This window comes from Tyto alba, unplaced genomic scaffold, assembly GCF_018691265.1.
Source record: "Tyto alba isolate M040663 unplaced genomic scaffold, T.alba_DEE_v4.0 Super-Scaffold_8, whole genome shotgun sequence".
Lineage (NCBI taxonomy): Eukaryota > Metazoa > Chordata > Aves > Strigiformes > Tytonidae > Tyto > Tyto alba.
The window spans coordinates 18,902,079-18,915,749 of record NW_024881329.1 but is presented as its reverse complement, the minus strand read 5'-3'; the positions used below and the strand labels follow the sequence as shown (position 1 = coordinate 18,915,749).

Below are 13,671 nucleotides of genomic sequence, written 5' to 3'. Positions count from 1 at the left end.
CAGTGACAACAAATATAAATCATGCAGATTAATGCCCAGGTCCAAAAAACCCTCCTGTACTGTAAACCTAAAATTATGGTTAATCTTGCTCAGATTGATTTCATTTCAAGGAGCCCTGCTGTCTAACACCATTCCAAGACCTTGAGTTAATGTCATCGGTGACCTTTATAATTTATCAGGGCAGCAATGCAAGCATGGTTAAAGACCATGGACACTGACTGATCTGCAGACCAGTAGAATTGTCAGGATAGTTTTCATAGCTTTATTTATCCACTGGATGCAATTTCATGGTTTGGCCAGTACTCTGGAGTTATTACATTAGTATTATCTAAGGGATAGATATCTCAGTGAAAATACAAGAATTAAATATTTCCCCATACTGAAATACAACCAAGTTCCTAGTTGAACATGGAAAACATTACTCATCTTCTTAATAAGAACGTTATTGTTTGGTTGGCATTTTCCTCAGCCATTTCCAGTATGGAAACATAGAAATGTCCCTCGGAACTCATGACTCTGGGCAATGCTCTACTACTGCAAATTGACTGACTGTGGTCAAAGTTTAGAATTTTCTAAAAACTTCTATTGGCACTAATATTTGGGGAAAGGAAGCAGAGGAACAGGATGTCCTTAAATAAGTTGACAACTCACTCATTTGCCTCAAGGTAATTGGTGACACATGGAGATGAAATACAGCAATAAGTCTTTGTTACGTTATGGTGGTAGTAAAATTAGAATTAAAACATCACTACTTGGACAAAGAATTTTTATAATTTCTCCATCTTTTCAGACAGAATAGGAAGGGAAAGAGGTAGCAATGACTAACAGAAGAGGAAATGTTTATCTTCCCTGCTGTTAGGGTATAAAAACAGGGGTGTAGTCACCAAGATTTCCTTTCTAGATTTCCAAGTTCTTCCTCACTGGAAGAGGCTACTCCTTTCACCTCCTGAAGATGTAGCAGAAATGGCCATAAAATTCAGTAATCATGTTTCTTCTTTTTCTAGACTGCATGCTTTCAGAGACTATTTTCCAGTCTTTAAAGTTCACGCTGTGTGTTTGGTTTACCTTGGGTAGCTGCTGAACACACACCCAGCCCCTCTGTCCCTCACCTTCCTCAATGGAACAGGGGGAGAAAATGAGATAAAAAAGCTTGTGTGCTGAGATAAAGACAATTGATAAGAGATTATCAATTAACAACACAGGCAGAACAATCACTTCAAGCTGATTTGAGCTTGAGACATAGTTCTCAGTGGCATATCACCACTGATATCTGTGGTCTGCCCAGACCTTCCTTTGTCTTGGGGAATGAGAAATATTAGTTTATATCTCATTCTGACGAGGCATTGATCCAGTCTATCCCTGAGTGACTCCAGTTTCCCACCAATTCTGCCTGTCCTAGCTCTACAGCTTCTTTGATTTCAAGCAACATTTCCTCGTGCCTGACACTGTCTCAATGTGGGGATTAGTAGTACAACCCTACATTTGTGTTTTTATTACTAGAGGCTTGTTGTTTCATACAGAGGACTTCTGAGTGCTTAGAAGTGCATGGTGCCTTTCTCAACCTTCACGACTCCATGCACAGAAGGTCATTGAGCAAATTGGTGTGCTGCTGCACACCAAGGGACCCAACTGTTTAATAAGGCCCTCGGGTAGCTGCCTGGGGTTTGGTAATGACACAGTTCTCACAGGTCCAACTCCACTAGCGGAAAACTATCTTTTGCCTATGTTTACCAGTATGTTACAGGAGTATTTATATGCTGTGCTGGGATGGGATAACTTTAGGGAGAAGGAAGATGAGGGAAACACAGAGGTCTGTTCAGAAAGCCTTGGAGGTGTTGCCTCATTGGATCTTTCTGTCTAAATGATAGATGGAAAATGTGACTTTGATACCATCACAGTAAAATTTGCCTGTAACCTGTCAGGAAAATAAAAATAACTTCAAAACCTCCTGAAACTAATTTCTATACAACAAGAAACCTAAAAAAGAGGAAGGACGTGGTAAATACAAGCAGGAGGAAGAAAAGTGGAACAGTGCCCTGACCTGTCAGATGAATAACTTGAAACAAATTTTGAGTGAATAATTTAAAATGTTTTCAGACAACAAATAGTGTGGAGTTCAGACTTGAAATTTCATGTTGTATCAACATTTAGTAACTGGGTACAGTAGTAACCATTTTTTCCTCTCCTTTGCTTATGTTCTTTGTATCAGCCATAGCATATTAAAGCACATGTGTATGGTTGTATTTGTTTATGTAACAGGCAGAGAGAAATGCTTGTTAATCTGTTGAAAAATATACAGAAAAATTTAAATACTACTGTGACATTTTGTTCATTTGGATTCTTCAAGACAGCTTCATTTGTTGTTGACTGCATTGTAGACATCTAATCTCCTGCTTGCTGACTTATAAACTTGCAGGCAGAAATAAGCAGCTAAAGAATTTCTTGGTGTGATTGTAAATGAAAATGAGCATTCCTCTGTTGGTCCCATTTTAACCTCCACAAGACAGTGAGCGTATTTGTCCACTGAATAACTTTAAAAATTACTTGGAGCAACAAAGAGGTAGAGGAACCGTGCAGAGTTTTGCAGCTTCTACCATGTTAGAAACCACAATTTCTTCAGGACAGCACGTTCTGTTAAGAGCAGACCTAAGTGAACACTCAAGCTACTAAACAGCTGCTAGCTCAATGGAGAGGAATACCAGTGAAGAGCCTCCTGGACCTGGTTTCTGTGCATGTATTTCTAGTTTCAGAGTGGACAAGCTAACTGGAGAGCCCTTTCGTCAATTTAAAGGAATGCAACCAGGAATAGAACATGGAACAGCTCATGGTTGAGCCATATATCATAGACGTGATGCTTGAACGTAGCAAGCATTTGCTTCCATCATGACACTTTAAACTCCCAGCAGGTAAGAGGACAGTGTACCACTTTTCCAGCATTCGTGGCTCTTGTGTTGTGAGAGTAGGATGTGATTCTTCCCTGACAGAATGGGAGCGTGCACTTTGTCACACCAATTACAATGTAGAAAAATAGTGGTCAGAGGGAATTCAGGGGTGAGGGACAGTGTGGAGGGGCCAGAAACCTGAAAAGGGAGTGGGAAGTCAGAAGAGAGACGGGCAGTGCTCTTTGCAAACACTGCTCACCGTAATTTATGATGTGACACTGTGCTTTCTGTAGCAGACAGAACAGCAGCAAATGCATCCTACTGTCATCATCCATGAGCCTTGGAGCTGTAGCACATCCCCGTCTCTTCCTGGCCAGCCCATGACTTCACCCCCACGCTCATTCGGTGGGAGCCTGAGCTGAAGGGATGGCACTGGGAAACTTCTCCCGAGTGACGGAATTCATCCTCCTGGGGCTTTCTGAGACAGAGGAGCTGCAAGTCCTCTTCTTCACTTTCTTCTTCCTGGCCTATGCCATGGTTCTGCTGGGGAACCTTCTCATCATTGTGGCAGTCAGGACTGACCCCAAGCTGTCCTCACCCATGTACTTTCTCCTCTGCAATTTGTCCTTCATAGATATCTGCTGCACCTCTGTCACCTCTCCCAGGATGTTGGTGGACCTGCTCTCCCAAAGGAAGGCCATTGCATTTGAAGACTGTATAGCCCAGCTGTTTTTTCTGCACTTTGTTGGGGCATCAGAGATGTTCCTCCTGACTGTGATGGCATATGACCGCTACACTGCCATCTGCAAGCCCCTGCACTACACAGCCATCATGAGCCGGCAAGTGTGCTGGGTCCTGGTGTCTGCTTGCTGGGCAGGGGGCTTCCTCCACTCCATTGTCCAGACGCTGCTCACAGTCCAGCTCCCCTTCTGTGGCCCTAACACCATCGACAACTACTTTTGTGACGTGCCCCCCGTCATTCGACTTGCCTGCACAGACATTTATGTCACTGAGTGGCTCATGGCTTCCAACAGCGGCTTAATATCCCTGGCTTGCTTCTTGGTGCTGATCACATCTTACACGTTCATCCTGCTCACAATCAGGGTCCGCTTCACCGAGGGGCACTGGAAGGCCCTCTCCACCTGTGCCTCGCATGTGACCGTTGTCACCCTCTTCTTTGTACCCTGCATCTTCATCTACCTCCGTCCCTTTTCTACCTTCCCCTCTGACAAGCACATCTGTGTGATCTACACTGTCTTCTCCCCGGTGATGAACCCCCTCATCTATACCCTGAGGAATAACGAGGTGAAGGCATCCATGTGGAAATTGTGGAAGCACCTCAGAGTCTTCTGAGACAAGCTGGGTTTGCACCAAACCTGGAGTTACTTTCCTAGAGACTAATGGCATATTGGGGCATGGGAACAGGGTTGGAATCCAACATGTAGGGCAATATCTGAAATCCAAAAGGTATTTAGTTCCAGTTAAGGAATTTATCTAACCTTGGTTTCTTCAGAGCCATAGATTTCATTGGCATTCTTATCTGGTTTTGTGGACTTTAGGTCCCCTTAGTCCACCTATGGATTTTTCACATAGCTTTGCAATTATAATTGCAGTTTCTGATAACAATTAGAACATCCTTTCTGCACCCTCAAAGAGAAGTCAGGACGACCAAACTCTTCAGTACAGAGTGACAGCATCATGCAGTGAGCTTTGTGATGCAGTGAGTGAACTACCAGATTTGCTTGGGCAGAGCACAGATGTTTGGGATGAAATTCTGAGGGAAAGGGAATTATGCTGCAGAATATAGCAGCGTCTAAATAACAACCATTTGAGCACTGGATCTGCATGAGTCAGAAATGTTGAGCAGCCTCTGAACATTGCTTGGAAAGAGTAAGCCACCATTACACAACGGAACTTGCACTAACATTGTTACTGTTCATTAAAAACGTGGAGAAATTTTTAAGGCCTGGATAATTCTTTTCCCTGAACTACAAATCATAAAGATCTGAACAACTGTGGTCTTTATCAGTGTCTTTTTTCCTCCCTGTTGTCTTGTCTTTGCTTTTCTATGTTTGTTTCCATGACAGTCCTCTGTTCCTCATAAAAATGGATGGACTCTTCCCATCGCCACAGCCGTTTATCTGCCATAGCAAGTGATTACAACCTGTTCTAAAACATTTCTTAAGAAATTATTAAAACTTCTTAAGATATTACCTACTGTTACCACAATAATCTGGTTAGAAAGGCGTTCTGGAGCCTGAGTGACTCCTCATTCCACATTGTTGGTGAAAGAAAATAATTTCCTCTACTTCAGCTCCATAAACATTAGGTGTGTGGGAAAACAGACTGTGTTGTCCACAGTGACTGGCTTTAGGCCTTTTAGTTTTTGGACTGCTTCTTGGTTTTTAGACTGCTTCCTAGAGGCATTTTCTGAATTATCTGAAATAACAGAGACAAAGTCAGTTTATATTTAAAACTGGGCTTAAATTTAGCAAAACATCATTTCAGGACAACATGGAACTAGAATATTACAGCCTAGGAACCCCAGAATAGTCTTAATCCAGTTTTGGTAACTCCCAGCACTGTGAAAATAAAAAGCAGCTCCAAAAAGGCTTGTATCAAGTTAACAATGAAACTTTTATGTGTACAAATAGACATTGGGGGATCAGAGGTCTATAGGGAAATCTAGTGAGTAACCCAGTCCTTACCAGAGAGACTCACAAGCCGTTACACAGCAGCTTCTGCTTGGGTCACACGAGCACTGCTGAAACGCACCCCGAGGCAATTGCCCAATTTGGAAAGTAAGCAGCTCTGCCGGTGTCGAAATCTGCGGTGCCAGCAGAATTGAACAGTAGCTATGACAGAATGCTTGGCCTTTTGACATTAAGGAGAAACTGGAAATGGGAAACAGGCCTTTCACCATGAATTTCTAAGGCCTGAAGAACACAAGTTTCGTACTAACCTGCGTAATTGCTGAATTCCCTCCCACAAGAAGCAAGAATGAGTTGGTTTTGGTTGGGGATTTTTGGCCTTAGTATGTATTATATGTCAAAGACCTTTCTTACCTTAGCCCAACCAGGTAGCATGGCTATACCTGACACAGTATTTCAGGATACATGAGAGAGTAACAGGGTTATGTTTACATTCAGTCACTCGGATCCACCAGTTTGAAGGACAAGGTGTGAGGTTTTGCTTTCTACACGTTAGCTATCTGTGGTGTAAGATATGTGATCTCAGAAATAATCAGCTTCACTTGTGCTGTTTGTCTGATCTTTATAGTTAATAAAGATCCATGGATCTTAGGGTATGAACGTGTCTATTCTAAGAAAAGGTGAAGCAGGGGATGAACATATCTATTCTAAGAAAAGATGAAGACTGCCTGAGAGGAGCTTTTTTTTTTTTTGACCATGAAGGAAACTTAGACTGATGAGATCAGATGGACTCACTTCTGGTGCAGATTTGGGTGAGATAAATCAATGTGCTTATCCATATTTGGAACAACTTGGGACAGCCTGTTGCTGAAGTTTATAGCTAGAATCATGCTCAGCTATTTGAACAGAGTATGTCTTATATCTTTCCATCACCACATTAATATATAATGCAATGGTATAGTTTTCAATACAACATAACAGAAGATAATATATTATCAACAACTAGCAGTGGTAAATAATGAATATCACAAAGTCAAGTGTCTACAAAATATAAGCTCTTCAAATTATGGATATACATAAAACTGATAATAGTAAAAATAAATGTTGAAAAACTAAAACTTTCTAAACAGTTTCACTTGTGCGGGATCACAATTTTCAAAGAAATAAATCCAGTACAGGAATTTTCTCCCCCTCTAACGTGCTATTTCTGTGCTTTGCCACCAGATGGCAGAGGCACACATGTCAAGAGCATCTAAATGCATAGCCTGATACCGATGCTTAAAAGTAGGTTAAAGACTGGAGATTTTGTTTGTAGGATTTTCTTTAGACATATAAGGTTGTGATTTTTTTAACTTTTCAGAAAATAGTCATAATTCTCTCACACAAGCGAATTATTAAAATCATACAAAGGATAGTATGTAAAGGAAAAGTGACACAATTCAGGGTTATCTCTGGGGATGTAGCAACAGTGTTTGGGGAAGAAGACCAAAGAAAAGACAGTAGGATTTTGTTCTGCAATGTGTTTTTAATAACTGACATTTCCACCTCACAGTAATTAAGTTTCTGTACTCCTTCAGCAAACTATCCTTTATGATGGTAGCAATTATATCACCAAATCCATCAGAATTTCAGTGTCTGCCAACAGAAGAACACCATAAGTTTCTTTGTACTGGAGCGATTTAGGATTGGATTCATACCACCTAAATTAGGGGACCCCTCAATCTTAGTTGCACCAAAACTTTTTGCTCATGCTGCAGCGGTGATCTGAGATATTTGATCTGCTCAGGGCACAGGGAAAGCTCTGGAAATGTATCCGTCTTTCGTAGACATCACTGCAGTATCTAATTCCAATTTAAGACTTGGACAATGACAACACCAAAGACTATAACATTATTCCTTTGCAGATTGTCCAGACTTTCAGTCTTGTCACTCAGGATCACTCAGATCCAGTCCATTTGTTATACCCCCAGGATAGATACATAGGAGAGACTAGACAATAAACTTGTGCCTTGATCCCAACCTTGATTTCTGAGCAGGGGAATTGCTGCAAGGATGTGGGAGGCTTTCCACTTTCTCTCTCCTCTGGTAGAGCGTTTTTTTAAATTAGCCTTCACTCCCACACCAGTAGAAAGAGGAGGAAGATCAGAAGCATTGATGAGTAATTGATCTTCCTGGTCAAGGCAGATTTCCAAGTATCTCCCGTCTTTGTACAAATGATACTCCTTTTTAATGGTGAATTCCTACTTCTGTAATCTTTATTTGTATTAGAGACAAATGTTGAAATATTAAAATACTCTCTGGGTCAATTAGGGTAAATTTCAATTGAGAAAAATAAAAATGTATAATTTTGATAATTTGAATAATTTTTCATTAGACATTTCAGAATGTACATTATAGAAATAATACACAATCATATAATCTTTAATAACATTCTATTTTAAATTAGATAAAACTAGACAGGAAAATAGGCATGAACAATGTTTTATCTTACTAAGACAAATGCTTCAATGTCATAAGATACCAACTCCCCAAACTTATCTGGCATTTTGAAACTTCTTGATCTAAAATGTAATAATGGGTCAAAGTCAAACTATGACAGTTGACTACCCAGGCAGGTGGCTTAAAAGAAGTAAAAATAGTTTAAAATATTTGTAGACTGGGATAACTTAAGTTATTGGGACAAATGTCTCATCTGGTGCAAAATGCTGTATCTAAACTGAGAAGATACAACCAAATCTCCAGCTGATAAGAGTGAACATAACTCCTGCAAAGATCACATAGCCTAGGTGTAGGTTAGAAGAAATCACCCTGCAACACACAGAGACTGGTCACCTAGTGTTGGGGTAAACGTGCTGTATTCCACTGAAATTTCCCAGCTCTGGTGAATCACCACCACCGCTAATAAAATCCCAGGGCTAAATAGTACTCTATTACAACAAATTTTCCAGAACTTGTTGTGTTGTAGAGTATTAACACCTCCACTGAAGATACTGAGTAAAAATATTTGTGGTAAAAATAACTTTTGCACCACTGAAGCCTCTAAACCAAATCCTCAAAACAGGGTAAGCACATTTATGGGAATCAGGTGGAAAAGTTTCCAGCTGTTGTAAATCAATGCAAGTCTAATCAGAGCCTGTAGTCCAGTTATTCAGCTGATGTTAATTTGGTTTGCTTCATTTGTGCAGCAGGTATAAATCAGGGGCACCAAGAGGTCAGAGCTGGTAGGATCTGCTGGAGCAAGTTCGTGTCTGGGGTAACCAGGAGCTACCTTCAGGAAAAGGTCAGAGTGTGGGTGAGTGATGGTGACAGCCATTGGCCAAGTACCTCAGAGCTTGGAGGCGGGGGGACCCTGCACCCCAGGAATGCAGCTAGTGAAACTGGTAGTGGCTTTTTTGTCAGCTAAGGGATCTATTTTCTCATTCACAATAAGTCTATGTAAAAATAACAGATCACTCCAATCATTGGTCAGTCTCTCAAGAAGTCTGTGGGTTTTAGCAGTTTGTGTTAAGCTAAAACGGTAGATTTCTTTTAATTGGACTGAATGGCCTTATGTGTTTTTCTAGGCAAATGTAAGGAAAATAAGATTGGGCAGTAAGATCAGAGAAGACTGGGATGGGAGCCAGAGTCCTCCTGCTTGGAGAGGCAGAAGGGATGTAACCATCCATCCTCACTGTCTGTTACTTACTGTTATTCATGAACCTATTCACAAGTCCAGGTTTAGGTATTTAGGGGGATGTTTCATTAGTTTTAAGCTCTTCTGCTGTGTAGTGTCAGCCCCAATTACCTGTATTGTCACAGTGAGATCTGTCTGCAAAGTGCTTGTTGGCCTCCCAAAAATATAGAGACTTGGCACATCCCCTCTAAGCCATTTCTCAGCACTAGTGTTGCTTCTGGATGAACTTGCCACTGGATGTTACAGTAGGAACGGCAGCCAGATGGCTTCTTCCATCTTTTTTAAAAGTGGAAGAACCATGGCAAATGCGAAAGGGGAAAAAAGTGAAATTTAAGTGGTTGATCTATAAATAATTCTGCATTTATATCTGCCATGTGACACTTTAAGCACATGAGATTTATCAACTGAAAATAATTGTGAATGTAATTATCTCCCAGGGAGAGCTTATGGGAAAGATGTCCCTATATCTGCATGGGGGTGAGAGCAGACTGAAATAGCAGAGGCAGCTGTGCTGTAAAACTGAAGTGGCTCAGCTGGACTTCGGAGAGAAGTCATAGGATTGCGATGGTGGCAAGCCTAGGAGTAGAACCATCCCATTGTGCTAACCAAAGACATGTAGATGAGTTTATCTTGGTAATTCTCTGATCATGTCACTGTCTGTTATTGCCTGAAATGAGGTATGCCCTAGCCCCAAGTCGGGGTAGTACCTTCTGCCACTTTTGGCCAGTCCAGTCCTCTGGCTGCTTGACTACACCCTGCACTTCTTGCTCTTGCTTTGAGCCCTTGCTTCAATTCTCCTCGTGCCTTCTCCTCCTGTTGTGTTGCCACATCTCCTTTTATTCCTCTATTCCCTTCCTCTGCCTCTCCTCCATCCTGAACCAGGATCTTCCCACACATTCAAACCCACCACACCATGGTGGTTCACTTTCTTCCCCAAACGGCCCAGAATCTTCCTCAGCCAACTCACTTTGCCCATCCAGGTCCATCTTGGCATGTACCACACAGACTGTACTGTCTCTGCATTGTCTGTTGTTGTGTGAGTATATTCTGGGGTATCAAAGGTCTTTTGGAACAGGGGACTGAACCTTGCATTTCCAAGTACCTACTCAAAAGCCTTTATTTGGGTCTGTGGGTTGGTACCCATGGGGAGATGGGATGGAGGTGCTTTTGGTTGTTGATGCAATAGGGAAAATGGAAGGGGAAATGAGGGTTTGGGATCTTTGACTGAACTATGGGGTGCTTGTGGGGCAAGGTTTGAGATATAAGCTGCACTGGCAGAGCTGGAGGGGTTGGTTGACAGACTTCTCAGCCGTTCCCTTTGGCTGCAAACCCTGGAAGGAGAGTGCTGGGCAGGAGCAACTTGAGGGTGGTCAAATACTGGAAGAGGTTACCCAGAGGTCTCCATCCTTGAAGATATTGAAAAACCTGGCTAGGTGCAGTCCTGAACAACCTGTTCTAGCTGTTACCACTTGAGCAGAGGTGTTGGACTAGATGATCTGAAGAGGTGCCTTCCAACCTCAATGATTTAACAATTCTGTAACTTGTGTTAAGAGACAGTACTGAAGACCTGGAACTTACTGCTCACTACCAAGAAGGCAGGAGAAAAAAAAGGGACACAATTGCCAGTTTTGGGAGGGGGCTCTTCCTCTCCCTACCTCTTCAGTAACCACCTTCCTCTACCACCCTCTGCGTTTACCAAGATCTTGCCATGATGGGGTCATGGCCATTTTCCTGTCATCGGTGATCTGTCCAAGGCAACCTGTCTGCTCTAACACCCCAGAAGAGGTGGCAGAGAGACCAACGTGGGCAGAATTAACATACTGGGCACAATAAGAGACCCTTTGGGTGGTAAGTGGATTCTTGCAAAGTGCATGTCCAAGTTGAGTGACTTTTCTTCTTGACAGTGTCCCAGTCTTTGTTTTAGTTTGGATCTCTGAGACCACTGAGAAAATTCAAGACTTAGTCTTGTCTCTCAGTTATACTCTGTGGCAAAAGACTGCAGAGCAAAACCCATGGATCTCATAACTAGAAAGGACTCTGCTGTTTGTGGAAGTTGTGGGGCTTGGACCTCCTGTGGGATGTATACTGTCACACTTCAGTTATTTTACTGTAAAAGGTTTCTTCATATGAGCCAATCTATTTCATAGTCTGTGTCAACAATGAACACTTTTATTCAATACAGGATTTCTCAACTACCTTTTTTTTTTTCATTTTTAGTATTCTAGTATGTCCCATTAAGAAGGAATATTTGTGCTGGGGAGGCAGAAAGGAAAAACTATTTGAAATGGGCATGGCAGGTTGATAACTAACAATTTTTGTCTGATGATGAAGTCCCCATCAGAACCAGTGTTGTATTTCAGCTGTTTCTTTCTTCTATCTGTAACTTCAAAATTGTAATCTCCTACTTTTTTAATTCCACATGTCTTCTAGGGGAAGTGCCTGCTATTTCCTTTGCTCTTCTATGAGGAAACGCTATGCAGATCAGTGCATGTATTGATTTGAAATAATCGCTCTGATTTTGGCAAGGAAGCCAAATGCAAATTCCATATGGTTTTTGGAAGCCTTTGTCTCAAGACAAGCAATTTAATAGAATTGATTTGTCTCTTCAGGAAACGGCTTGGGATAATTTTAATAAGGCCTCAGTAGATGCTGTTAAAAAGTTGGTGCCTGACAAATTGCAATGGTGTAACTTGGCAGGTGAGTTTATAAATATGTGTAAATTGGCTCCACTGTGCATCATTAAAGTCTCAAGTTCTTTCTCTCCTGGAAATTAGCAGCTCTCTGGGTTTACGCTCAGGTTTGATTATTGCCCTAATCTAGAGGATGGTGAAAGACTGCATTAAAGGAAAAAATGTCCTTTGAAAACTGGCAGGATCTCCTTGTTAAATCTTCAGAAAACTGAAGAGAATCCTGGTCTAATCTACTTTAAATAAAGACTATGGGTCAAGTCTGTTGGGGCACACAGCTTTAAAACTGGTTTCAAATTTCTCTCTTGTGGGGTGACATGCTGCCAACTGATGAATCCAGTCTTCACAGCAACAACTAAACTCGGAGATGGTTCTTGGCGAAGATAAGGCTAATCCAGAGCTGCCCCAGGGCTCCTGCTCTGCAGGCATCTTCTGGCTGTTCCTTGCCCAAACCCAGCAAATAGGGGACAAAGTTTTGAATAAAATTCCATAGAAGAAAGGGCATTGTCAGGGAATCTGACAGTGAGTATGGAGCCCATCTGCAATGTGAGTTGCAATGTGAGATTGTTCCCTTTTTAAGTATAAAGACAGCAGAATTACCTCAAATGAGTTTATCCCTGTGACTGAAACACAAATGGTCAGAGAAAAAAAGAATGCTTTCAGCTGCCAAGTCTATATTCAGTTGGGGATCACAATAAATGTTCCTAGCTGGAAAGGTCAAGATTTGACAATTTGGTAATCCCACAGTCAAAATCAAATCACTTTGTGTTACACTGGGGATGATCCTGGCATGGCAGGAGCAGTGGGCCATAAAGACCCTCTCCCACAGGTGCCCCTGTGCTGTCTCTCTGAATTCAGAGATGTGGCCAACACTTTTGGCTTAAACTGGCACAGACTGGCAGGCCTGGGGTATCTCTGATCCAGCAGATCATCAGCTGGTGCATGGCTGTATTCTGCAAAAAGGCTGCTGAGTTTTTTGTGGTGGTTTGGCTTTTGTCAGTTTTAGATATGTATACAAATACATTTTATATTTATTATATAATGTAAGAACTGTAACTTTAAAGTGTGCATCCTCAGGTAGGGATTTCTTGTGGAGGCCACAGCAAAATGACCAAATCAAGTTGTAGAAAGCGATCGAGCTATGTGAGTGAATGAGAGATGAGTTTCCACTGTACTACACATACCAGCAATTTAGGGGTGTGGGATAACATTTGAGGGATTTATACCATCCAAGTATCCCCTGACTGCTTTGAGGTATTACAAGATGAGGAATACCACCTGGGAATTTTTTTTTTTTATTTTACCTTGAGGCAGAATACCCTTTCTACAAGCAATCTGTAATGTCTGCAGGCATTTAGGCTTAAGGCCATGTTTTTCCTGCACAATGTTTCAGAGATGCTGTGATTACTGCACGTGTACTGAGTACTTCAGCATCTAGTGTATGCTGAGGCCAGTAAGGTTATTCTTACAAAGCCTTTATTTACGTAAAATTCACTAGGCCTTGGCAAGCATATGGTAAATAAAACTGATCAAAATAACAGCATCGGGCATGTCTGAGGAAGCTTTTGGTAACCATTTATGATTTTCATGAGAGTTTAAGGACTGTTTGCGTGTGGCATGTACTAGGGGCATTTATAGTTTACAGGCATTATAATCCTGGGGGTTGAGCCTTCGTAGTGTTGGGCTAACAGCATCACAGATAACCTAATTAAATGGAAAGAGCCAAATTAGGTTAAGCTAAAAGCATATCTGGAATACTGTCCTGTGTTTCTACCTTT

General features: G+C 41.6%; 1 protein-coding gene across 1 annotated transcript; it reads left to right on the top strand.

The window, feature by feature from the left end:
* Positions 1-3,293: 3,293 nt before the first annotated feature.
* Positions 3,294-4,235, top strand: LOC104363020 (olfactory receptor 1509). Its single transcript, XM_009969406.3, has one exon. It carries the CDS (start codon positions 3,309-3,311, stop codon positions 4,233-4,235), a length of 927 nt encoding a protein of 308 aa, XP_009967708.3. The 5' UTR covers positions 3,294-3,308.
* Positions 4,236-13,671: the final 9,436 nt, after the last annotated feature.